The sequence below is a fragment of the Dermacentor variabilis genome, chromosome 11, assembly GCF_050947875.1.
Source record: "Dermacentor variabilis isolate Ectoservices chromosome 11, ASM5094787v1, whole genome shotgun sequence".
Taxonomy (NCBI): domain Eukaryota; kingdom Metazoa; phylum Arthropoda; class Arachnida; order Ixodida; family Ixodidae; genus Dermacentor; species Dermacentor variabilis.
The window spans coordinates 41,931,562-41,959,467 of NC_134578.1; the positions used below are offsets into that span (position 1 = coordinate 41,931,562).

A 27,906-nucleotide genomic window follows, 5' to 3' on the forward strand; every position below is an offset into this window, starting at 1 on the left:
AAATGAATTTAACAAACACCAAAAAAAGATTCGCTCAACCATTCTCCTCAAGGCCAAATGTCCATGGCGATGAAGGCAAATACGAAACTAGAGCATCCACAAATTATTGCACTGTTATATATTGCTCTTACCAAGGCTACGTTGACAACCTACCCGAGAAGCTCACAGAAAATGTGCGATTGAAATTTAAGAAATAATAAGGACAGTGCCGAGGGTACTTGTGATTCATGTCTACGCCTCGACAGTAAAACGAGGGGGCTGACATATTTGACGGATGTAATGAACAACTTTTTTGAAACTGGGGCAGTTTTATGGAAACGTCGGCACATATATTTGTGAACAAGTAGTGTCTATCTTAAGCTTAGCTGCCTCGCTCTGCTTATTACCGCTATGCCTTTTAGGCTTTGTAGAAATTGGCCTACTCCATGAGTGATTTAGACGTCACTGCGCACACTTATGCGGGCGCGTGAAAAAAGAAGTAAGGTGGTGCCCAACCGAATCCAAAATTTCAGGTGAAGACACAGTAAAACTAGAAGGTAGCATAAGGCAGGTAATCACGACGACTCACTTCCCCAGAAATATGCACCCGTAGCACAACTTGGAAAGACAAAAGGCAAGGGCACAGCTTTCCTGCAAGTAATGGAACACGAGAGACATCATGGGGCTCTTGTAGATACTGCATGGGTCAGAAGAAAGTATACCTTTACGACAGCAGTAGTAGAAGATGCAGATTGTCTCACTCAGTATGATATTACTGTCATGATTAAAGACACGGAAGTCGCGGAACAAGTAGTGATAGCACTGGCTTTATGGAATAATAAGTGGACGTGAATATACAGTGACTCTAAGATGGCTACTAGACACTTTACCGAAGGCTTTGTAACCAAAAGGGTCGCCCAGCTGATCGGTGAGATGGACTGTCAAGGGATCGAAATCCGCTTGTTTCCTGCGCACACGGGGTCTGTCGATACATTTCGGAAACATTTAAATGAGGTGGCTAATGTAGCTGCACGAGGACTTACTATCTGTGCACTACACGACCAGGACCATAATAATATGCTGGAGGAGAACAGGGACCAATTACACGCATGCAATGAAATCGGGAAGCATTACTACATGAACAGAAGGGAATTTCGAGGGCCACAGGCTAAGCTCAATAGAATTCAAGCAGGGACTTTGAGATTGTCACAGACAAGAACCTATGGAATTCCAAACTTTATTACCAACTATATCCAGAAAGAGAGGTACCAATCAATTGCGAGAAGTTTATTGGCATCATTACTCTGGATCATATGCTTTGGCAGTGTCCTGTGTCTTTCACAGACTGTGACAAGGATAGAGTGGTGGCGATGAGTCCTTCACAGGCGGAGTTTTTTAGATAAAGTACAGGCCGCCCGGAAGGCGCACGATACGGTGCTAAGGTCAAAGCTTACTGTCCCGACGTGGGAGCCGCCTGCGTCAACCTAAGGGTTTATCTACAGGACTTGAATAAAGTTCATCGTACCATACCTTACCATCTGCAGGCATGTGCTCATTTGAACTCTGAAAATTCGAATGGGGGAAATAAAATAGATAATAAAATAAAACACAGAATGTGTCTTCACAGGCTTAGTACATGGTATCAAGGTCCGAGCTTGGCCCTTGTTCATTTCCTGCCTATTCTTCACGGCGGTAAGACCCATTTGTAATAAACTAAACTAAGAGGTGACTCATCGCATTAATAGCTCGGTCTAGAAGAGAAGCCGTGAGGAAAGATACCGAAGAAATGTTCATAATGTCACTCATGACGCGCAGATGCTACTAACCTTTGCGTGTCTTCCACGTGCTTCCTATAAACGAACTATGGTGATGTATTAACAAAGTTATATAAATGCTAATGATATTTTTCGCGTTCTGAAAGGTTGAGCCTGCACCGGAAGGCTCATACTGAGACAAGCATTTCTACCCAGTGGGAGCAAAAAATATATTGTAATTCCTGCTGCCATAAGAGATTCTACGCATCCTTCTGTGCAACGAGTTGAAGGAATATCATAACTGCTAACGGGATAAACTTTGTATACCGGTCGGTACACAAGCTGGCTGGCACATTCGTTCGGTATGTTGTCAAAGAGCATTATGTTTACTGGAAATCTGTCTGAGCTACTACTCTTCTACGCCGCATGTTTTTCTATGCAGTCAGGGTTCTACCTGCTGTTCAAATACATTGTGGGATGGTAACCGAAACTCTCAATCTAACCCTTAAGCTATCAAGTAGCCTTGTTTGAAAAAACAAAAATTCACTTTATATGTTAAGAAAACTATACTAACTATTGAGCTTCATTGCTCATCTATATATATATATATATATATATATATATATATATATATATATATATATATATATAGATGAGTGGTAGTTGAGTTTTGCTCGGTATATATTAGGAAATTGCATGCAGAAATACACAGAAACATTTCTTTCTATGCTCTCCATTATGCGGTTCTTAATACTTTTTTAAGTCAAAGAAAGTTTCCGTGCCTAATTTTCAGGCTTCTGTTTTTGCATCGTAACACTGCCTTTTGCACTGTTTTTATTATCTAAGTGAGTACAACGTCTGCAAGAAACAATGTTAGAAAACAAAAAACTCACATTGGAGCTTTGAGTATTACTAAACTGGCGAAAATCAAAACATGGCATCAATATGCATAATGCCATCGTGGCTTCCGCTGCAGAAATTTGCGTTATCTGCTGTCATGATCCGGCTTTGAAGTTGGAGGTTTTAGACCCGGACGTCAATCAGATGGTAGCTTGTCTACGCCACTGGGGCGCCTAAACATATTAGTTGGCCTGTGCTATACCGAGGCAGCTCATTGAGCTGGCAAACGGGCCTACGACGTCGTCCGTCACACTGTCGGTGAGAGCTGCTTGTTAGTGAGGACATGAGGTCAGATGGTGGAAGAAAACGACAACGGGTTTAATTTTCATGCACACAACTGGCTCCTGATATGGGAGCACAATCCATGTAGGAGTTATTTAAATGCCTGAGCTCACTACATGTCTGAGCACACACATCAGCACACACCTCACTGCACCTAAGGTGCCTGCTGTTAAAAGAATCACTTTCCGTAGTTTCCTATACGAGAAATTAAATTAAATTTGTGCGGCCAATCAGAGGGGTCGTGCTTCGTCAGAACCTCGTCCCTGATGTCCGACCTTCGAACCCGATTCTGAAGCATGGACGAGGCAATCTAGAAACAGGGTTTCACGCTGTTTCCACGAAAGGCGTCGACGCTGATTCCTTTCTCTCCGTCACAGTCAGCTTTTCAGGGTGATGAGACTGGCCTTTGAGGTCGTTGCCGCTTCCACAGATGGCGGAAGTTACTGATGCCTCGAAGCGTGACATATATAATATGCGGCGCGTTAAGGATTTAGCTTCTGACGTATGGGCTTTTGCTTGTACGTGTGTGCGTTAAAAGGTTGGGCGTTAGTATTAAACAAAGCTAAGTTAAACATATGGTAAGAAAGGTCGTGAAGCATGCAGCGCGCGGAGGTTCACTTAAGGCTGACAAGGGGTTGGTTGAGAATGGAGAGGAGTTCATGTTGATTGGCACACACTGCGGTGTCAGTTCTAGACAAGATAAAATGGGGGATGTCAGCGATGAACTTTTGAAGCGCGTCGAAGACAACCGAAATGAGCTCAATATGGAGGCTGTACACGGAAGGCGGTAAAAAACGGACTTCGATTAGCCGAGGAAAAATTGGTTGTGGCTTAGCTAACTAAACCCTAGATATACAAAGCGAAAGCTTGGTTTTGCGTGGTTCTGAGTTTCATTTGGTTAACCTTTGATTTAGCTGTAGTTACTACTCTGTAACCTGGCGAACAAGAGTAGATAGAAGAAGAGGTGAACGACGAGCTCAGTAGCAGACAAGGAAACATCTCGGTGGCGACATCGTGGTGACCTCTCGTTCATCCTGATCTTCATCTGTCAATAAACATCGATCATCCGTAACAGTTTTTTGGTGGAGGTGCGGGGTACCCGCGACCACCACGCAACACGGACAACACGGTTCTCCAACCTCCTGATCTACGTCGAAGCCACCGAGTCGCTGGATTGTCCCCATTACTTCCGGTGTTTGAGATTTTCCGCACCGAAGGCAATACTCGCGCCGAACCAGCAGCTTCTTCGATCCAAACGATGGCTAGTCCGCGGCAGTGCCAGAACCTGGTAGAGCCTCGCACATTCGATGGGAAGTCGGGCGATGATGTCGAAGAATGGCTTAACCACTACGAACGGGTGAGCAAGCACTATTGTTGGGACAGCGTAACGTGACTCTAACACGTAGTCTTCTTTCTGACGGACACGGCACTCGTGTGGTTCTACAACCCCGAAGAAACTCTGACAACATGGGATCGGCTCAAGTCCGAAATTCTGTCGCAAGGAAGAAGCAGGCAGTGCAAACGCTCCATCAAAGAGATCAAGTTCCGGGCGAGACATGCACGACCTACATCGAAAACGTACTCAAGCTATGCAGAACGGCCAATCTTTCGTATATCAGTGGACGACAAAGTTTGTCATTTGTTGACGGGAACCGCGGAGGACGTTTAGAACTTTCTCATTGGTAGCGAGCACTTTAGCTTAGTCACCGACGTTATATGTCATTGCGTACATTTGAGGCTTTCAAACTGCGCTGCATAACACCGTAGTTTGGGCAGCCAACAAACGTAACAACTATTGCAAGCATTGAAGACGGCATCCCATCTGTACATCTCGCGATGACCATCAGGCAGATTGTTAGAGACGAGCTATGTCGTTGCACAGAACTGAACGCTGAGTTCCGTGATGGCCAACATCCGTACAATTTTCCACCAGCTCCCCTTTCCATCGCTGCAACGACTGTCAAGGAGTACCCCTCGAGAAGCCTAATGAGAACGCAACATGACTTTGCTTTACTAAACAGAACTACCACCGGGGAACCGGCAACAAGCACGCTGAGGGATATTCCCGTTGTTCAGAAACTGCCTACTAGGAGCCACGGACATCCGCATCCTAACCGAACGTTAGCCGTGAGCCTCCTTTGTGTTATTGCTGTGGTGTCACAGGACACGCCGCTTTATTCTGTCGCCAACGTCGTTGGGCACCGATGTGGTGCGAGTCACAGCCAACGTCCTATGGCACGGAACGTCGTAACTTCTACCATTCCTGGCCTCTACGCTCCTTTCCTTCAAAGATGCCCATCAACAGTCCACTACGGAATCACCACAGCGACTCACCCGCTTAAGATCACAGTCTCGCTCCACCGTCTTCTCGTCAACATCGCTCTCCTTCAACGAGGCGGCGACGTTTATTCTCACCACCACTGTCGGGAAACTAGACTGCGCGGCCGATGGAGGTGAGGTCGCCAGACTCGACACGACACAGATAGCTCTAGTGGTTACGATGCTGAGAAACAAAGTGGAAGTGATTATTGACGGTACATGCGCAATGGCCTTGGTGGACACCGGGGCTGTGAGATCAGTTGTGAGCCTTTCTTTTAGGAACCGTGTTCGATGCAAAGTGATGTTTTCCCTTGATACGCATGCTCAGTTCCGTGGAATAGACGGCGAAATCTTGCGTTCCCTTGGTGTTTGTGCTTTGAATGTGCTATGGACCGACAAGTGTTATTTAACGGAGTTTGTGATTTTTGAACGCTGCACTCACAATGTTATATTAATGATAGACTTTCTGCAGAACTGCAGGGCTTCAGTTCATTGTGGTGCCGGCGAGCTTTCGGTAAATAGCGGAAAACCTTCAGTCGATGCCTGTCAGGATCCCTTATTATCAGCACTCGTGGATCTACGACCCGCTGCACAAAAGATATTTGCCGTTGCTGAGGGAGTGACGCTGCCGCCGTGGTCTTTAGCACCGGTATCCGTCATCGCATCTTGTAAGGACGCTTCATTTGATGCAGTGGTGCAACCCTTTGGCGATTATTTTGGGAAGAAAAACCTACTGGTACCCAATAATTCGCGGACGAAGGAAATGCGCTGGCAGGTTGTATTACAAACGCTGTGGGCCATCGTATGACACTGGAACGCACACATGGATGAATGCGCTGTTTGAAAAAGCCGTTACAGGGCGCTTCAGACGCTTCAGACGCATTATCGCCAGCGACGACGAGTAATACAGCGTATTTGTAGCATATCTTCCAGAGTACCGCCTACGCATACGCATACCGCCTGCGAAATACTGGGTGGGCTGAGAGAATTTGGCACATATTTAAGTGAATGAGAAACTTTGATGAGCTTTAGAATGCAGGATATCAGTCAACAAAAAACCACCCTATGTTAGTGATGCAGCCGAGAAATGAAGACAATGTGAGAAGCATCTGAGAATCGGACGATACACAACGCGCACACCACATGCGCGGCATCGGTTCCTCGCACACTCACAAACTCCGCGTTGTCAACTACATACATTACAAGTCTCTGTGCTGTTCGCTTGATGCCTGTTTGGGATCCACTTGTAGCTAAAGCTGACGTTCATAACATCTATTATTACAATTGGATAGGCGTTTTTCTTTCTTTATTTTACTGCCGCAAAAGTGATGTTATGACAACTGTGAAGGCTGTCTTGCGATTGCCGAGAGCGACTACGTAGATCATATCATGTGGTCAACAAATGCGGATGTATACACTATGAGTAAACTCACGTCTACAAATAGGCTCTACAGCAATCTCAGCAGTATGCAACTTCAGTGGCTTATATAAAACGCAGCTCCGTATTATCCAGCGGTACCTGAGCTTGGTTACAGCGTACACGGCTTGGGCCCAGATTAACAATGTTTGTCTATTGTCAATCTACAGACGCCTTGTAAACCTGAAGAAATAAAAATTTTACAGTATCGGCTGTATTATACTTCATCTCACGCCTTACTACAATTGCTATACGGGCTGTTCGCAGAAGTTAACATGACCTTTGGTGACGTCCGACCCTTTTGAAATTCGAAATAATTCGAATTCAAAAGAAGTGTACGGGGTGTTTTACTTAGTTTGAGCCAGCTTTTACGATATGCAAATGCTGCGTAGCTCGAGAGAACTAAGGTACTGCTGTTTGCCATCGCTTCGAGACACTCACATTATCTTTTTCCATTCCCTTGATTAGGTAATTACTGGTAATTAATTTCTCAATAATTTTCATTGGAGGCAAATTCTCAAAAATAATATTGTAGCGGAACATTATAAACTCCCGATACAGTTTTCTGTTCAACGCGTGCTCCATAGAAGTGTGTTTCCGAGCGTGAAGTAGCCCGCGATTACACGCAATGAGACCGAGCGGCCAGTCGCGCAGCAATAATTATATATATATATATATATATATATATATATATATATGTGTGTGTGTGTGTGTGTGTGTGTGTGTGTGTGTGTGTGTGTACGTGAATGTATGCATGTGCGTGTATGAAGAACTCGTAGAGTAGAAATCTACGCCTTATCGACTCTCGTCCATAGACAGTGTAAAAGCGAAGAGTGAACAATATATAAAGTCTGTATCGACTTTTGGCTATAGGTGATCTATAGAGGGGCAGTAGACAAAAAAACAAACACCTTATTGACTTTTCTCTGTATACCGTTTATAGACTGCAAATACACCAAAAGGAATATAAAACTTATCAACTTTCGTGTATAGAAAGTCTATAGACAAACAACAGACAAAAATAAATAGAGACTGTATCAACTTTCGTCTATAGGTGTCTGCTTAGGGGAAGTAGACAAAACAAAAGAAACACCATATCTACTTTTTTCTATAAACCGTGCATAGACTGCGAATAGACGAAAAGAAAGAGAAATATTATCGACTTTCGTCTAGAAAATGTGTATAGACAAATATTAGACACAAATAATAGACTGTATCGACTTTCGTCTATAGGCAGTCTATAGAGGGGAAGTAGAGAAAAAAGAACAAACACTTTATCGACTGTTTTCTATAGTCCGCCTAGGGACTGCGAATAGACAAATAGAAATCTGAACAACTTTAGTCTATAGAAAGTCTATAGCGATTAGTAGAGAAAAATAGAGGCTGTATTGACTTTTTTCTATATGTAGTGTATAGAGAGGAAGTAGAAAAAAAAGAAACAAACACCGTATCAACTTTTTCTATAGACTGTCTATAGACTGCGAATAGACAAAAAGAAATAGAAATCTTATCAACTTTTTTCTTTAGACTGTCTATAGACTGTAAATAGACAAAAAGAAATAGAAAACTTTTCAACTTTTGTCTATAGAAAGTCACAAAACAAATAATAGAGAAAAATAAATAGAAGCAGTGTGGACTTTTGTCTATAGGTGCCTGTTTTGGGAAAGTAGACAAAAAGAAAACGAACACCATGTCGACTTTTTTCTATAGGCTGTCTATAGACGGCGAATGGACAAAATAAATAGAAACTTTATCGACTTTCGTCTATAGACCATCTATAGATTGTATCAACAACAGTCCAAATCTATAGAAAGGCAAGGTAGTCTAAAAAAAGTCTATAGACTTTCTATAGACAGTCTAAAGTCATTTTTGTAAGAGACTATTATCAAAGGAAATGTGTAATGAGCGTTAATACAACTACTGATTTAAACAGGCATTTTCAGACCTGAGTAACTGCTAAGTTCTGCCTAGTATTCGTGTTCGAGAACACCCTGATGAAGCTGTGCATACCTAATTGCAGGAATGAAAGATACTAGCCTAAAAGCGACAATTCGGAGGAATGTGATTTCATCCGCATTGGTAAATTGCCCTTGTATAGTGCCAGAAAAGTCCCTGTTTTTACCAGAAGAGGATTACTAAGGTAGTGAAGACACAGAAATGAATGTCGAATAATAAACGGAACTGTAACTGAATGGGAACATCTCCCGGAAATTACCCTACCATCCCGGCCTGGTAAACGTTTTTACGGAGCCTGCTGGGACTTACCTAATTGTTTATATTTATATATGCACTTATCCGTCATAAAAAGGAGGCAAGTATTTACACGACAAGTTTTGGGAATTTTCGGTAACCAATTTGTCCCAAATACAAAAAATATATTCCATATCTAAGATTTCACATTGACGTACCAGCGCTGCGCCTCTCGCGCGAAATAATAATGACACGTGCACTTATCTTTATCGGGCAACCACGTTTCGCCGCTTAACAACTGTAATCCCACAGCGAGGGACGCGCCTGCATGTATCCGACGTTTCTGGAAAGTTATCGACGCTTCTATCCGCGTGTCTGTTGTCGCCGAACCTTGTGTTATCAGATTTCATCGCGTGACACGAATGGTGTAGAACTTCGTGGAAGACACGCGGGTCCCATCAGTTAATCTGGAACATTCGACGACTGATCTATAAAAGCCGACCCGCTTGACCCGCTGATCAGTTTTCCGACGATCGCCGACCGTGTTCGCCGCTATCGTTGTGCTATAAGTGTAGCCTGTTTTTGTGGGCACAGGTTCGACCAATAAAAGCTAGTTTTGTATTCCACCGTATTCCTTCTTTCTTTACCGTCACTACCACGTGACAATAAAAGAAAGCGAATGCGAGCTATACAACATTTTTTAGTATATTCCACCTGTTATCACTAAATAAAATCACAGTTTTGAAAAGAGAACATTCACCTAGATAATTCTTTTTAATAATAACCAAAATATCGAACAAATTAGCGGAAGTTCTCTCAAAAATAATTTATTAGCGTTTCCCTTTAGTTAACATTTAAACCTTATTTATTCATTGGTATTTCCTTTTCTTCGGCACACGGTGTATTTAAAGACATTATCGCTCCAGTTGCATATTAACCTAATCGTTTTTAATCTCTTCCAGCCTTTCAATTGAAAATAAATGTGACTGTAGATATCCACTTCTAAAAAATTGACAAGTACGCCCATTGCCTATGCAGGTAATTTTGCAGTTTTTATTCTTTAGGTGTGAAACAGTTGGCAGTGCAGTTAAACCATCATCTTTCAGCAAGCCGGGGGCTCTGGGATTTCCGTACTGGTGGCCCCTTTATCGTCTTGATTGTAGTGGGGGCAGCGTCTGCGAAATATGCCGCAATAATTGAATTTACAAGACATGTACACACTATTTTGTTCGAAATACCTTTTTTGCTGATACATACATCGCTAAGGCGCCATTGCTTATTACAATAGTTCTTGAACAGTTTTTGTTGCTTTTTATTTTAGAATATAGGAATTGAGGAACATAAATGTTCTACTCATTCTAGTTTTCTGGAGCTAGTCCCTGTGAAGGCTTAGCGCATGGCGATCCCTCTACTTTTGTTTCGTGATAAGTTTGGTACTCTAAAGAAACTTGTAGTAAAATTACTTTGACGTCACTCACTCTACTACCAAAAGCTAGAGAGAATGCAGCACATAAATTCCTCCCTGATTTCAACAACACTGCCTTGCTTGAGCTTAACAGTGATTGGAATGATCTTACTTTCTTTGTTACATTTGAAAGGAAATGTTTTCGTTTTTGAAGAAGCGAAATAAAATAAAAATGATCCCGGTATTGTTTGCAACACGTTTCCAAATTATGTGAAAATATCTGCAAATTTAAGGGCAGATTCGGAATTGATAGATCACTGTGAACAGTATTTAGTAGAGAACTTGTAAAACATGAAAACAAAAATGTTATGCGGTTGGTGATATATTAAAACAATAGGGCCACAATATTGCTACGCTTTAAGTCTTCCAATATTCGGTTATGGTTGTTGTAAACGCTAGGCTTATATATTTGATATATATTAATAAATAATTTTTAGTATAATACAGAATGACAGAGAATTCGACCTTTGCTACAGCTTTCTCCAGCCTGTTGGTATGCGCGGAAGAAATCTGACAGAGAGGAAAAGATATTGTAATTACGGTGAAATGAAGAAAGTGAGCCTATTTGTGTGTAGCCCCTTTCACTGCAGTAGCTAAAGCTAGCAGGCGTCGTTTACCGAGCGACCGTAATTTCCCTATCAGTCTCAGCGCACTTGGATATTGCACTAGTTTTCCTAAAATGCGATGTCTTTAGTACTACTGCAGACACTGTGAATGGCCGTTATGTTATTCTATAGAAAAACAGCGAGTCCTTTTCATTTTCGCATATCGATATAAGCATGTCACAAGAGCGCGCTTACTATATACTTTTCTTCGAGAGAGACGGCGGCATATATTCTGTGAAAAAAAGAGCAGTTTGTTGACATCACTGCTGTAATGCCGTTAGCAATAATTTCGGGGTGAAAACTTGAAATCCACAAGGACGCACTTTCTGGAGAATACCAAACTGAGCCAAATGTCTTGATATGGTGATGACAGGTATATGGACACCCGACACGCATTTACATCATTTATACCATTTATACCTTCGTCGACGCAATGTTCTGCTAAAATTCCAAGCACGATAACATAGTAGCCGTGCGCTGTATGCTCTATGTGCGAGTAAAACTTGCGAGGGTCACACGATGAACCTTGCTCAATCTTGCGGGCGCAAGGGAGGACAGCCGGGAGGAAATTAGCCGCCTTCCGTCGTGGGCGCGGCACCGGAGAGAGGTGAGGCATGAGGGGGGGGGGTGTCATTCTACTCTAGCGGCTGCTGCGTGCAGCGCGTACGCGGGGTGCCTTATCTTGAAAGCGATCTGCGATGTTCAAAAAGTGCGTCGAGTGTTGGTAGCGTTGCATACGCTGTGTATGCGTCGCTTAGTTTGTGCTGAAACGAGAGGCTGCACGAAGGTCCATTAGCTCACGGCCACGCTTCCTCACTCCAGCGTTTTGGAAACGAGTTACCGCGGTCATCGAGTGAGATTTGTTCATATTCTCACAGTCTGTAATGTGGGTAGAAGAGGACGCTGATGGTGGCCTTGAAGACGACGATGACGAGCCTACTTTTTGGTCGCTACTCTACGCTTGTTGGCTCAGCCATTAAAAGCCATCTGTGAAAAGCCGTAGGCTTCTTCTGTCCCGTAACATCATTTACATGTGTGGGCGTTGCACTGAGTTTGTTAATTTTGTCCCTAAGCGAATGCTTCGAGTTTATAGGGCAGATAGAACTTTACTTTAGATAGAATCTTTACTTCGCATAGCTGTCTACTTATTGGCCATCGCAATCGATGCTTCGACCTTCGGGAGAAACTGCCACATTACTTAGCATCAGAGCAGATTCATCGGCACCTTTTGTAGTGCATGTGCGAAGACAGCAAGCTAAATGGTCAATTAATCATCACATTCCCCATGCATTCTAGGAAGGACTTCTGCCTGCGCTAGCGTTATAAAAAGTAAGCTGGTGTACGCATTCTCACAGGATGCAGACAGCAAACTGGAATTATTGTTTAGGCCCCTTTTGTCAATACGTCCTTGGTAGTTATGTTCTTCCGCTTGGTCGTACTATGTGCGCCTTGCAATATTGTGTAAGCGGTACATGCTCAGGCGCCTATCGAGCAGCGAAGAGGTGAGAGCTGTTTTAGTGGCACTAAAGTTAACATTAGCGTTTTCTTCCTTATTTGCCTATTCTCCAGTTCGCTTTGCGCATTAGTCAGCCTTTGCGTTTTTTGTTGGTTATTTTAGGCATCCTGTGCAAGGTGCGATTACTGGTTTGTGTTGAATGTGAAAGTACCACGAAGCACCACGAGGCTAAAACAGAATGCAGTAGCCTACCACTAAACATGAATGCTCCGCTCTCTCAGTGCCATCACGCTTAGAAAATATACATTGACTCACTAAAATATTGATAAAGCGACTGCCTTGTAGAAGGCTAAATGTAAAAGGCTCTTTGGACATCAAAGTAGGAATCCATTATTATTATTTGTTTTGAAAACATATATACATTTACCAGGAAAGGGAAAGCGAGGCGCAGGCTGGCAGCTGCCAGCGGGAGGGGCACAATGCCTGCCTCTATGCGCTCCTACGGTAATAACACGCTAACGCTTCGAAATGACCTCCTTCGCTTTGTCCAGTTAGGGTACTCGCACAACAATGCATAGCTGTTTTACATTCGAGCACTCATATCAAGCCCTGTGGTTTGTATGTAATGTTTTGAAACTGCTGAACAAGGACAGGGACGTTCATCATCAAGCAGCCGCCGTCATTTTTTGTTACCAAGGCAAACAGGAGTTGTGCCCATTGTCCCGGGAACACGCAGTTTAACATAAGTTAGCCTAACTAACTCTCCTTTCATATTAGTGCGCTTTAGCGACACCAGCGTTGATTTAAGATTTTTGAATTCATATGCCTTGCAGTTTTGTATAAAATTACGCCAATGCTTCCAGAAACGTTATTTGCTGTACGGGAAATAAATGCAAGCAAGGAGCAGCGTGTAACGTCCCCACTCAAGCTGTTCTAGCTACATTTAAAAAACAGAACGAAATGTTACATACGAGAAAGTCTTGTTCATCTTCTGTGTATCTTTATGGATAAATATAAAGTGTGACGAGCCAAATCTGCCAAGCAAAAAGGTAGATTCACCGTTTAGGGCACATGCTTAATATAGTATAAACGTCATGCCAACCTCTTAAATAAGAGGCTTTAGTCATCAGATAACCCTCACTAAATAAACTTTAAGGCAGTTTACACATAGCAGTAATCAATGAAAATACGTACTAATTATTTTTTTCAAAGAAGACGTGCGTTCGCAAAATCTACTTTTACTTAAAAGTTAAATTTTGCTGTAGTCAACAGTGAATGTGGTAGTTACTAAGAATTTTATAAATTAATATTTCACCCTTTGTTTCCCTCTCTCTGATAGGGTTTATTTAATGCTATGTAGGTTTCACATAAGTTAACGCAAATTAGATTAAAAACTTCTGAAGGAGTGCTTAAAACAGATAAATGGTTTGTCGTTTTGCGCCTTAAGTGTTCTTTGCTTGAGTCCTGTAGGAATTTGAAAAAAAAACCGGCAATGCTACTTGGTTTTGCTCACAGAAAAAGCGTCGCCTTTGCGCTGCTCCAATAATTCAGGCCTCCGTAACGATGTCTTATCAATGCAGCACTTGTAGTATTGCTGCAAAATGTTCCGTTTGTGGCGACCTCTGCAAAAGAAGGGCTGTAGTAAGCGACATTCTGTGAGCGCCACGCTGAAACACTGCAGCGGCAGCTCGTTTATTGTACAGCGGGGCAGAAGAACACCTTTGCCGCTTACTGGGGCAGCAATAACGTTTTTCTATAGACAACTGCTTCGCCGGCTCCACTTCAATGCCTATAGGGCAGTATAACGCACTAGCAAAAGCATTGCTTCGAATTAATTTCTGTCTAAAATATGTAGTTTGTTAGTGTTATTGTTATGTAGTGTTATTTTTCAAAATACAAGACTTGGCGTTAAGTTGCAAGCCCAAAGATATCGCTTTCTCTTGATTTCATTTAACTCATTTAGTATTTTAAACCTCATGTCTTAGTGTATATTTACTGTGTGATAATTGAATACTTTTTAGCTATGAATTTAACGCTCTGGGTGCCAGAAAGTTACCATTATTACCAGGGAATCTGTTATTCTTTAAATACTATGTATATAAAGAAAAATTACTGCGCCAATTGATGTGGGCAAAAAGGCACATCTAATAGTTGTCATACGCAGGCATATACGGTGTTTCTTGCACATTGGCTTCGGAGACATTTCAAAAACTCCAGGGAAGAAATATCGTCGTAGGACAAAGAACCTGGTGTGGTAGATTGCTGTTTAACGCATTGCGTTGCTGGGCTGGAAGTCGCTGACTTCCCAAGAAATGCATATTTCTAAAATACAGAAACGATGACAGATCAAGGAACCGTGTTCCTAGTACCTTGCAATTTTTTTCGCTTTTCTTCTAAGGTGTTTTTGTATCCCCGAAACACTTGAAATGTCCCAGATATCGATGTGTACACTTCAGCAACTTTTTCTATTGCATTGCGTTAGGTGTCCTGCGTCCCAGCCGCATTCTGGAAAGCACCATGCACTTACCCCTACTATCCGGTCAACAGGTGGTGAATACAGTGGTCTCACTACGGAGACGTGTCCGTTCATCTCAGTATCCCGAAGAACGACGGCTAGGGTCCGGCGTTTTATTAAGTAGTCTTGACTGTTTTACTAATTCATGCATTGACGTGCTACTGCGCGTTGAACTGAGTACTGTGGTTGTGACCTCATGGGTCCCGCCACAAGCACTACTCTTGAAATATGTTACTTGAACTTGCTCGTAAGTTTGCTTGCTGTGTGCGCGTTTAAACATTTGCACGTGTCAGTGATAACCACTGCCTTGTCTATTCTATCATTGCTGAGCAAAGGAAGCAGTGCTTCTGCTCGATAATACAAACTACATATTAAAGAGAAACCTTGCATCAGGACTAGCGGCCACACCCGCAGAACTTTTGACAATTATGATGTTTTTTCTTTCCGTGTCCGACTTGTGCGTATTCAAGTTTTCTTTTAATAGTGCTCAAGCTGCGTGTAATAATTACCCATGTGCTTTTGTGTCCTCGTTTCCTATGCACTATTGTGACTATGATAATGAAGCATTTTGACACGTTCGTGAGTTTGTGTACAACTATCAGTGCATAAATTGTTTCAAGGAGCGCTATGCCACGAACGAAATGGCTATAAGCTGCGCGAAGAGAGCCCTTCCACACCCACTGAGATGACAAATCACTTGTGCCTCATAGTATAGGCGTTTGACCTAATATCAATATGGAGTCTCATTTGGACTGTCGAGAAAATACCCGTACTTTGCTTCTAAGGTACGATGAAGGACAGCGAAGCCCATTCGATTCCCGATATTTGAGCTTCCGGTGTAGCTTCCGTGCTACGTGAAACAAGAAGACGAAGAGGAACAGTTGTGAAGATACAGAGATAAACGTTTTATTGCCCATACGGGCAGAAAGAATGTGGCAGAGTCCCCTCGTCTGTGGTCAATCTAAGCTACATCACTGATCTGTTGGGTCAAGGCCCCGCGGACCACGTGAGGCCCGTCAGTGAGGTCGCTGTTTTCACCTCTTTGGTACGTAGGGGATGAAACATGGGCAAGAGCAAATCGCATAATTTTGCTACCCACTCAACTGAATTCTATGATTAATGTTGAACCTGTAACACAGCACAAACAAACAGGTATGGACTGTAGAAAAGATACGCGTGGGGTTGTCCTAACTTTCATCCCTATTGATTGGCGCTTTGTTACACATTTAAAGTGCACACGTTAAAATACTGAACGGATGTTTACGAGATACCGGTATAGGAAACTAAAGCACTTCATGGGCCGTTTTTTAGGTAGGGGCTTGGTCTGAGCGAGAATGTGTGACGCGTTGACCCGTATGAGCTCGACCTGGTTATTTGAAACCTGGTCCATACCAGGACAGGCCGAGCTTTACAAGCGTGGCTCGACCCTGTGCATTTCGGTTCGACCCCTTATCCCTTCAGTCTAAAGTATTCTAAATTAAGAGGTTACTGTGAAGGTACTTCCGAACACACCCATTAGTGCTTGAGTACTCAATATTGTTACACGTGAAAAATACAAAAATCGCTATTTACGCGCTGTACGAAAAGCAGGAAGAATAAGAAAAAAACGGAGAAAAGACGAAGCAGAGACTTCATCGGAAGGGCTATACGTTGTGATGGGTAGAATAGACGGCTCTAACAGTTACGGCTTCCAGATTACTTCACTCACAACGTGGTGCCATTGCAAGCGCCAACCCTCACAACCTAGACCTGGACAGCCAAACCCCAGATGAAGAAAAAAGACAGCAGCCTGGCTATTGCTCACAGCGACAGGACGCCCTGGAGCCGACACCAACCGAATAAGGAAGAGTAGATGCGCCAAAACAGTGTGAATGTACAGCTTCCACTTCAAAATGAGCCGAAACGTCGTTTCGCAGAAGGGAACAACATTGAGGATGCGGATAGCAAACCTAATAACACAGGCCGAAATAAACATGAGGAATGGAGAGTACGTACATTCTCTATGAGCCTTAGTGAAATCAAATGCACAGCAGAAAATTGAAGAGCTGCAAACGAATAGATGGGGCCACGTGTCACAGATTGCAACACCGACAAATGAATGTAACATAGTAGTATAATATAGCTTAGGATAATTGCAACTAATTCAAAATTAGAGTCGAGCATGAAGAATGAGAGTAAGGATGGCTGCTCAAAGTAATCCAGCAAAAGAAAGTGGACAGACTGCGTCACTTAATTGGGCTCCTGACTTTGATAGCGACGTAAAGCTACCGAAACTAGAAATGGTGACGTTCGATGGTAATAAGTTGGCGCGGGAGAGATTTTGAGCACAGTTTAGAAGCGCAATTAATGTTCAACAGATTTCACTAGATAGCCAAGATTTTCCCTACTAACTCTCCATCGTTCACGAGAAGGCAGCTGCACTTATTGAAAGGCTACAGTGCTCCGATGGGAGGTAACAGAGGTAACAGGCAGCCATGAAGTTTTTCAAGGAAGAATTGGTTAACGAAAAAAAAACTTAAATAAAACCTCATGAATGCGTTCATCATGTTAGAGCCAGTAAACGAAAAGACGTCAAAGGTTTGCGAGAATACTGCCAGAACGTAAACGTTCACGCTGATCTAATGGAAGCGCTCGGAGAGAAATTCGCATGCTTCTGTAATGATGCTAATTTTAAAGCTTACCACGCTGAAAGAAATGTTCAATAACTATCAATTTTACGGAAAGTGATTTCAAGATACGTGGGGCAGCGTCAAAGAGTCGGCAGCATAAATGAACAGAGGGATGCCGAGCGCAGAGTCACTGGGCACGTTGTATAACTTTTCGCAATAACGATTAAGGTACAGGGAGTAGCTGTATTCCTTCGAAGACAGCGGAGAAAGAGCTGGAAGAAGATGGGTTGGTCGATCAAACATTGCGACCACGACTTCTCGTTGTCAAAGCTCAGTCACAAAACGGTGTTGCTACTATAACAAAAACACCCGCTTCAATGAGGGGAGCCACCGATCAATTCTATTTGAAGACAAAAGCGAAAAACTTTGAAGGAAAAGATGTGCTGCAGATGCAAAAGACGAAACACATAGCAGCATATCGTATGGCAACCGTCGTTTGTAAGCGTTGCAAACCATGGCACATAACTTTTATCTGAAGAAACAAAAGTAACCACACCAGCAAGTCAAACGACGTAACGCGAGGAAGGAAAATACAGTCATGTGACTTACTATCATCTTCTAAAACCCCAGGAGAAACTGGTTGTGTTCCACTCCAAGCAGCTAAATCATGGACAGAGGGCAATAATTAATAAGGGATTACAATTTTATTGGCCAGAGCAAGCCAGCAATAATAGATTTGCACCTCTTCGGCTCGAAGATAAGTTGTTAGTTCTCCCACAAAAACAGGCTGAGAGTGAGACCCTTCGAAGGAAGAGCAATTAAATTTGACGCGAATGTACTCGAAATTGTTTTGAAGGAGAATCTATATGGTTAAATTATGGTAATGTATGGTATTGAAACAGACGTAATATCCAAAGTCCCACTTTCTCAACCAGAGAAAATGACAGTCAGATATGAAGAGGATTGGGTTCAAGCTTTCAGAAGAAAACAATGAATAGATATAACGCAGAAGCCATGCTTACTACTAGGATCAAGTTCGTTACTACGACGCCGTAACTAGGCCTTCAAGCATGAGAAATTTTGAATCCAGATCTACTAACCTTAACAATGAATTTTCTAAACCATAGAGTTAGAGAAAAGGCATTCTTCCAGCTAAGCGTACATAAAAAGGGACACAACGTGCACTTACACACATATTATCTTTTGCTCTGTTTTTTCTCGTGGATTCATTTCAATGAAACAACACGTCCAGATTGTTCCACGCCTTGTCTCCTTGCGCGTAATAGCTACCGTGGCTACTTTCAGTATTCCAATATGTTTCTTTTCGGTGGAGGTGTCTCGCTCATCATGTATAATTAGGTAACTTTTATGAGGTGGGACGGAGTATTTTTCTTACCCGTCACCACGTGGCAGAAGAAAGTGTTTGTATTATTCTACCAAAGCAATCCACCGGCAGACTTCAGCAAAAATTAAAATAAAACGAGATTCTGGATTTCTGTGCACTATGTTGCGCGCGCGATAATGTTCGCTTTTGCTTGTAATATCTGGAATAAGGATTGCTGTGAACGATACTGAGTTCGCAGGTTGTCAAGACATTTTTGCTGGAGAAGAAGCCCTACGCGTCTTTCTCATTGTTTGAGCTCAGGTGATCAAGCAGTCAAGCGCGCGTTCTCGTCGTCTATAGCAAAGGCAGGCGGTGGCAGTGTCACGCTAGGCTTTACCTTCTGAATAGCGTTTAAACAGTAGCACTACCTGTAATGTGGTGGTGACCAGGACGACCAATGGTTCTCGGCACGTGGCAGAGAACACGATCAACGTCCGGCTAGACAGTTACCACCTGGGCCGTGCTGACTTATCTCTGGATTATGAATTGCTCTCCATAGTTTGGCAATAGCGCATAATTTTATGCCACCCTCTTGTACGCAAGTACCGCTTTCCTCTATACTGATTGTTTCTTGCGTTTTTGGTTCTGTTAGTTCGTGCTGGGTGAAGTCCCTGCAGCGCCAACGTTAATCTGGTGAAGTATGCGGTAGATAAGATGCCCGGAACTCGGTGACGCAGTCATCATCTTCGCTTTGCAACACTAGCCGTCCCGTAAAAGAAGCATGGCGAGTTATCGCCACTCAGTAGTCATAGTCATCATAGAAATGCTTGCGCTTTTTATGCCTTCATGAAATTTGAAGTGTCCCTTCACACTTTCTAAACCACCTAGCAAATATGAAATTTGTGTAGTGTAGCAGCTGTACATCAGGCAGCGATCACCTAAGGGACATGTAGGTAATATATGATATCTAGTACGTGATGAAGTATTAAAAGCGAGAAATTATTTTGTGCCCACCTGACACACCAAACCTATGGTTAGGTGGAGTGACAATGTAGTCGAACAATCTGTTGGGGTTTCGCACTGCAGAAGGCCTGTAAGGAACGACGTGGATAGATAAACGCCTCTATAAAATTGTATAATGTCACAAGGAACGCGCTCCAATGACTGTTTTCGCATATACAAGCATTTACACCAATAAGAGAAATGTAATCAAGCTCGTAACAACTAGAAAAGTGAATGTTCTTCACTGTTGTTAAGAATTACCGACGGTGATTTTTTTATTACTATTTTGTTTTTCGTAGTTGCTGCTCGATAATTCATTACCAATGTCTAACACAGGCACATGAGTTTGCTTGTAACGGCAAGTTCCTTTTAGGAAACCACATCTCCGGCTGCTGTAAATTTCTTTATATCCTAGGGACACTGAAGCAACCAGTCGCTTTTAAATCATAAGCATTATTTTCCGGGATCCGTGTACGCATAATTTACATTCTAAACAGGCAAACCAGCGATGGTGCAGCGATTAGCTATAATTCGTCGAGAAATTATTGTATTGATGAGGCCTTATCCTTTTTTCTGGGTGCTAATTAAGGAACTTGTTTCGGACGTGGGATGCGACTTCAAAAAATAGGTACGCTGCCGCCGTTTGAAAGGACTGCTTATTGTGACCGGAATGTATTGATAATCAGCGTTTATGTTATGGTTGTTGTTTTGGGACAGCTTTACTACGGAGGTACTGACTCGCGAACATTGAGCACACAATTGCATTAAGAAGTAACGTTTCTACAGTAATAAATAGTTCTTCCTCGTTCTTTGTTCGCCATAAATATGTCGATTAGAGGCGAGAGGCAATTACTGGCCGGCATTCAGCACAAAAGCACATGAAACGGGTGAACGGAGGTGAGCCTTTTTCTAGCCGTATTATGACCCGTACGATGAGACCTGCGCAAATTTGCTTAAATGAAAGTGGATACCATGAGAGCATTTACTTGTGAGCGCAATACGCTGTCGTATGCTATGCAACTTTAGGGAAATTTGCAGGCGCTCTTGTAGTATTAAATTATTATAATTAGAAGAATTACGAAGCACAAGGTTGCAGTGGATGTTAGCAAATTATCTTGACTGAAGCTTTTGTGTTGGTTGTAGCACATTATCACGTTCTAGAGACGTTAAAGAACACAGTAGCAATGCTGTGAAAAACAAAACTAGCTTTTATTGGGCGAACCTGTGCCCACAAATCTGGCTACACTTAAAGCACAACGATAGCGGCGAACACAGTCAGCGATCGTCGAAAAATCTGATCAGCGGGTCAAGCGCGTCAGCTTTTACACAGCAGTTGTCGAATGTTCCAGACTAATCGCTGGGACCCGCGTGTCTTCCACAAAGTTCTACACCATTGGCGTCACGCGATGAAATCAGATACCACATGGTTCGGCAACAACAGACAGCGGATAGAAGCATCGATAACATTCCAGAAACTTACTATACATGCAGGTGCGTACCACCCTGTGCGATAACATTTGTTAAGCGGTGAAACGTGGTCACCCGAGAAAGATCAACATGTACATGTGTCAATATGTACCCTTGCGGAAGCATTTAAGAATCAAGCTTCGTAAAAGATATAATACTTTCTTGTGTGCCTATTCTTGGAGGCATATGTTCTGAAGTGGAGTGCTGGTGTAGAGGGTGAGTCCTCCACATTTCTTGACGAGGTGGTGACTTCGTTTTCTTCGGGAACAAATATGGGAAATAATTAATTGTCGCCGCTTCAAGCGTATTTTCAAAATTGTTGAGGTTGCTGAAACTAGCACATGCAGACACATCGCGCCGGATTCTCTGTCCGCCTCAACGCCAAAAGAAACTCTAGCCAGGCTGACCTAACCGCGCCTCCCTCCGGCCCCCCTCCCCCCCTCCCGAGCATGTATCAGAGAACTGTTGCTGACGTAGTAAAAGCCACGTCATACTATATAGACAACATGCATAACCATAGGGTAGAGGGGTGCAGTGAGTTTTCGAGGCTTCTGTGATAGCGGAAACAATAATACTACTCATTCATCTTGTACTGTCCGTCATCTCCTGTGCGCTCGAATTTTTACATTAGGAGAAAAAAATGACCTGTGGCATTTGGTATACTGCTTGTACTTGTTTTTAGACAAATAGATTTGCGTCCATTCCCAGGACCTTTCCAGCGCGGTCCTTATTTTGGACCATTGAAAACATAGAGCCCTTAGATATGTTTTCTACCTTGTCCGGCTACATTAAAGAAATGTTACTGATGGTAAACGGGAACACGCGCTCGAGAAACATGAAGATAAAATATTATTTCATACAAACCAGGTAAAGAGGTAAAATACAGTATCGTTGGACGCTCGTTGAGACTGCCCGTACTTCGCGACGTTGTTTAGTGTTTCACGAGCATTAATAACGTTTTGCATATCGTCATAATATGCCACTAAATCATCCTTCTGTAAAAGATAGACATTTTTAAATTTATAGCGCGTACCCTATGTGTAATCAATCATATCTCGAAATTCATCGAACTCCCAGGAGGTTAGGCCTTAAGCCCCTTTGCACACTTCATTTATGATATAAATAAAGCACATGAGCATCGAGCTTGTCGAATTTCTGCAACAAACATTCGGAAAATCAGCTCCTGCAACTGACCCTGGTAAATAAAGTTGTGGCTAAAGGCGCATCTATTGCCTCCACCCGCAACTTTCCTTACAGGTGCTTTAGACAGATAAGAAAATGCTTGTAATTAAATTCGAAGTTTCCATAGCTCCTTTAAGGTACGCCGAGCATAAGCACGCTGAACGCCTAAATATATGTTTCTCTCGTGTCAACAATACCCTGTGTCGGTTGTAGTGCAGCGTGCATTTTGGGCGCAAGCCGAGCAGATGGGCATGCTCATCATTGCTGTAACAACTTCCGCATCTGGTTTCATAGAGGTAAAGTGATTTTTCACAGCTAAAATACGCATTGGATTCAGTGTCCCTTGATGCGAGACTATGACAACGTGTGCTTATCGCAAATGGAGCAATACTGGAAATACGCTTTGCAACCAGTCCACTACGCTACTGGTGGAAAGCCCTTAGTGTTGCTCCATTTCACAATTACGAAGGTGTGGAAGTCGAAAATACTATGCGTAAGTATACCGAGAAAAATAAATATGCGCAACTCTCCGTACAGTACGCACCACTGACCACGCTTCAAGTCGCCTTTAGTTTCCTATCGCGAAGAGGCGTGGTGGACCTTTGTCGTATTGTTGGATTTGTGGCTCAAAGCATTTCTTTCCTTACCCTACTTCTGGAGGCTGCGTTAATCGTACTGCCAGATAGACCATTAATAAAACCGTAAAATTAACAGGAAGAATTACAGTGTCGTCTAACACGTCATGATTCAACCTGCGTTTAAACGAATTTTTGGCCATGTAAGTTTTCAATGACATTTCAGGCTCTGTCCATTACCAAGAATGGACGAAGCGGGGCAACTCAGTGGTCTTTGCCATATAATAATAAAAAAAGCCTCGTGGGCCTCCTAAGAGCTACGCACTTAAGAGGCCCATGAGAAAAAAAAAACGCTCTTTAGGGCTCACTCTAGAGGGAGCAGAAAGCAATTACAGCTTTCAAGCTTCAGTCTCATTTACCTCACGTTCGTCTGATCGTGAGGCTTACGCTTATGGCATATTTGGGCACCTGTTAACAGCATGACAGTGCCACACTTGGACATTTTAGTTGTAGTTCTGGTAGGTGTTCATTGAGCTGCAACAAATACCGGCATCCGCTTTTGGTCTATCTGAAAGCAATTATGAACTCCTCTGTTGGCGATATTCAAGTTTTGCTTAGTGACAAATTGTGGGCTTTTGTCGTGAGACACATTCATTATATTGTCCATAAATGCTATATTTACTACCTCAGGCCTTTTTAAGCCGCACGCGGCTGTGGTGAAGCCAATGCCAAAAACCTACTATCGAGATATCGCCTCCCTTGTCTTTAACAAATTGTGAGCGTCGTTTCGGATACAATCTGTATCGATTTTCATTATTTTATTGCGATACTTCACGATTCTTCGTGTTTCCTTTCCAATGGATTGTTTTCGATTATTTACTGCTTATTGTCGTCTTGCAATTGTAAAATGGCAGTGAAAATATTTGAATATTTCTTAGAAAAGAATTTCTATCTGCTTCACGCTTTGAAAGATTGCATGGCTTATTTCCTGGTTGTTTCGCGGGGCTGTTTCTGCGAGTGGTGAGGTGAATACTAAGCTTTCCTGAATTAAACGAGTGGTGGAATGATGAGAATAAATCAATGGTTACTCTATTTTAACCAATTATTCTTAAAATTGAACCTCATGCTGTCGTTAACGACATTCGTAACAATGACAGAGTGCTCTGAGACAACTCCATTTGGATATACAATGTGGAAGGTTGAGCACATGGTGCCACATAATTTTACCAGTATGATTGACTGGTAGTTTCGTAAGAGAGAAAGGCAAGGTGCAACAGCATATCCCGCCAAAATTCACAAGGACCAGCGAATCTATAAAACCATCTACGCCGACGAAAGCGCTCCATGAAGGAGAAATCAAATTTCGATCTTTTTACAGTTGCATGACAAAGTTTTTGCTGCAATTATAATGGGGAAGAACCCGATCAATAAAGTAGCAATACACTATTTGTTGAAAATGCCGCAGTGTGATATAAATGTTAGGCATGAGTTGTACAGGTAATTGTAACTTAAAAATGAGGTCTTGCATTCACAGAGCATATGGCTTACCGAGGAAAGGAACATTTGCATTTTATTTTACTTAGAAAAAAGTTTGGCAATTTCAATATACCGGTGAATCACTTACCCGCGTAACGTTTTGAACTGTAATATTGATCATTATCGACCGGTTGTTGAAGTACTGTTGAACCTGGAATAGTAAACACATGACAAAAGCAGTCGCTTTGAAGTTTAACTTTCGTTGTGTAATCGGACACAATTGCACATATCGAACTTTTGTCCTTGAAGCGGTCTCAAAATTATTGCTGTTGCTGTCGCCAAAATCAACAGCTATTTTGTGTGTGATATTGACGCGTGAATATTTAAGATTTGATTTCGTGCTATTTTGCACATTTAGAGTGACGATTTATTCGCCCCACTGAGTGCCTCCACATCTGACCATTTCTTTGCACTTGCATCATCTAGGTATCAAGATGCATTGGTTTAGTGGCAAACATTGGCTTTGATGGCGTGCCATAGTTCGAATAACTATTGAAATTCAGGAGAGCCAGTTTTCATCTCTAGTGCATAAAATAAGCACCAACCTCTTTGAAAAGGGCACGGAAATAACGCTCCAAATTGTCTGTTCCCGTTGCTCGATGATTATTTTCAGTTTTGCGCCTCAACTCTGAAACTTCATTTCTTGAGCTCAAAAATTTTGAATCATACAATACTTGGGCGCGCAACTTGATGCCTTCTCCAATCTTTTCTGTGAGGTTGACTCCTGCAAGATGAGTTGTTCATGAGAATATAAATAATCAACGTATGTTGTTGGTTTTCTAGGTGATTGCGCATTGAATGCTACCTCCTATATTTACTAAACCCATACAGAAGACCGTGTGCATGCCAAGTTGTTTTGCTTCGAGACTGTGAGTAAGGAAGTGAAATTACTGGACGTGCAGTTGATAGAAATGAGCCCAGTTGCATGAACTAATAACACAGATCTCAAATATATATGCAACATTGTCAGAGTGTAACTCATAAACCATGCTTGGTGCTTCACCAGATGCCACTGAACATCAGCTCACGTTACTGGAATTGAAGCCCCACGACATCAGTAAATGTCAATAATATTACAATGAAACCTTTCCGACGGTGCTTTACTTTCCTGCCTAAAAAAATTCAAGAATGGCGTATTTATTTTACCTTTATGGCATTGCGCTGAAGCGAATAGCTTCAATACGCGCATTTTTTTCCTAATCCTCCCCTTCAATACACATATGGGTCTATGCTTCACAAAACATTTTCAAAGAAAGGATACGGTGCTTACTACACCTATTTCCTAGAACAATTATACGGACCATGCTAAATGGGAGACAGTGATGAAAAGCTCCGTACTTATTCTGGAACCATTGCTTTCAAATAAGTTAGAACAGGTATACAACACGGAATACAACATACTAAGGAGGAGGGGCAAATAATATGCTCCAATAATTTATTCTAGCCGTTGCAGTCTTATTGTTGGAGCCACCACGCATTGTCTGCCTTTTACTTTTATACTTTAGCTCTATGTTGTCATTTAAAATGTAAGTGAGAGCGCGCGCATAAAAAATAAAGGTATTAGTTTACGGTGCGACAGTCATGAGTAATCATTTACCAATGGTGTCGCTTTGTTTGAAAAATGCTGACCTTACCAAAAACGCAAATACGTAAAGGTCACAGTTGCGTTTGCCAAGCTTTCTTTTTAGAACTTGTTCGTCTATCATGCGCAAGTATTATTGTCACTGCGTTCATCCACAGGAAAGCGCCTCTTCTGCGATTATGAATACATGCTGGGAATAGAAATGTAATTGTACGTCAAAGCCGTGGATAACGCAGTACGCAAATAAAAGGTTATGAACTAACCACATGCGTTGAATTCTGACTATGGTTGTTCGACGCAAGAAGGAAGGCACACTACATTTGAAAATATTCATTTTTAGAGCACGGGTCACGTGCACAGACTGTGTACCTATTAGTGATCAATCTTTCGCGGGCTTGACTTGCACAAAGCATGGCTTATGTGTGAGCATAGTGTTCAATGACCATTGTGGTAGGCAATAGTGTTAATGAACATAACACTGTGGTTATCTTCATTTTCGAGCCTGCTAAGTTGCATTCAACCTGCAGTGACAACAAACAGCAAGCCTAGTAGAAAGCCACCTTTGAGATATTGACGAATTGAACGATACTCTCCTCGACCTCGATGTGCAGAGGCAGTAAGCAATCATGTTTTGGAGAGCGTAGTTCCCGTCCCCGCAACATACCCATACAGAGGCTTCGTAGTTTAATTCAAAGCTACAAAACCTCCCGTGAACCCGTTATCTGGCAGCTCAACAGTATTGTTGACCCCACAGAAACCTATGCAACAAGACAAATTCAAATTAGGGGTTCGGATTAAAAATTCACATTTGATTAGTCAACTTCTCACCAATGACAATGGCAATATTATAAGTAGGGGAAAACGATAGTGTGTCAAGCTCAAGAACAAGGAACAATACCGAGATAGCCGAAATGGTTTGCCATAAACAGCCGTCGCAGATTGTCTATAGTTACCGAAGGAGAGCACTCGTGCTGTTCCCCTACAGCTAGTATTCAAACAACGGGTCATCTTGATATGCCACTGAGATGATTCTCAATTCAGATGTTAAAAAAGCAATACATCGCGGTGTTTCAGCAATGCAAACAACTTTTTTTGCTTGTTACTTCTAATCAATGGTATCAATCAAAGAAACGTTGCGCTCCTGGCTTTTTTTTTCGGCAACTACAAAACAACCATCAACAACGATAGAATTACTGATAACCCGCCGTGGTTGCTCAGTGGCTATGGTGTTGGGCTGCTGAGCACGAGGTCGCGGGATCGAATCCCGGCCACGGCGGCCGCATTTCGATGGGGGCGAAATGCGAAAACACCCGTGTGCTTAGATTTAGGTGCACGTTAAAGAACCCCAGGTGGTCAAAATTTCTGGAGTCCTCCACTACGGCGTGCCTCATAATCAGAAAGTGGTTTTGGCACGTAAAACCCCAAATATTATTATTATTATTAGAAATACTGATAACTGGCAGGTCAAAGATTAATTTTGATCGACCGTATCTCACTTAGTTTATTAGAAAGAATGTGATATTCATTCGCTATCTGTAACAATGCATCATAAAGAAAGAATAAGGCAGCAAATTCTATGAAAGAATGAAGGAAGGAACCAGTCACAAACAACGAATATTCACATCACACAACTGGTTCACATCACACGACTGGTTGTGGAGTCGTTGTGGTGTGAACCTCTCTTCTTTTCCTTTGTGTTTTGTGACTGGTTATTTTTCCTGTAGCTATGTATCAACTGGCCCAGATT

At 42.4% G+C, this 27,906-nt stretch overlaps 1 protein-coding gene and 1 long non-coding RNA gene across 6 annotated transcripts in view; one reads left to right on the top strand and one right to left on the bottom strand.

Annotated features, from left to right (window-relative positions):
- The first annotated feature begins 1,940 nt into the window (after positions 1–1,940).
- The window catches only part of LOC142564634 (uncharacterized), an 82,626-nt gene continuing 56,660 nt past the window's right edge, over positions 1,941–27,906 (top strand). The window contains exons 1-3 of one of the 3 annotated variants that reach the window (XR_012824636.1): positions 1,941–2,095; positions 9,804–9,879; positions 25,361–25,446. This is a non-coding gene — a long non-coding RNA (uncharacterized LOC142564634). Of the gene's footprint in view, positions 2,096–9,803; positions 9,880–25,360; positions 27,858–27,906 lie in introns of those variants that run through there. The other 2 variants (XR_012824635.1, XR_012824634.1) reach the window with 2 other exon arrangements.
- Positions 9,848–27,906, bottom strand: part of LOC142564632 (uncharacterized) — a 38,047-nt gene continuing 19,988 nt past the window's right edge. Inside the window, exons 3-10 of one of the 3 annotated variants that reach the window (XM_075675701.1) lie at positions 25,123–25,301; positions 24,666–24,728; positions 22,149–22,279; positions 19,830–19,906; positions 18,101–18,151; positions 13,881–13,989; positions 13,339–13,401; positions 9,849–10,016 (exon numbers count right to left, since the gene is read on the bottom strand). In XM_075675701.1, the coding sequence (XP_075531816.1) occupies positions 9,944–10,016; positions 13,339–13,401; positions 13,881–13,989; positions 18,101–18,151; positions 19,830–19,906; positions 22,149–22,279; positions 24,666–24,728; positions 25,123–25,301 (746 nt within the window). In that variant the 3' untranslated portion in view covers positions 9,849–9,943. Of the gene's footprint in view, positions 10,017–13,338; positions 13,402–13,880; positions 13,990–18,100; positions 18,152–19,829; positions 19,907–22,148; positions 22,280–24,665; positions 24,729–25,122; positions 25,302–27,906 lie in introns of all 3 variants that reach the window. The other 2 variants (XM_075675705.1, XM_075675704.1) reach the window with 2 other exon arrangements.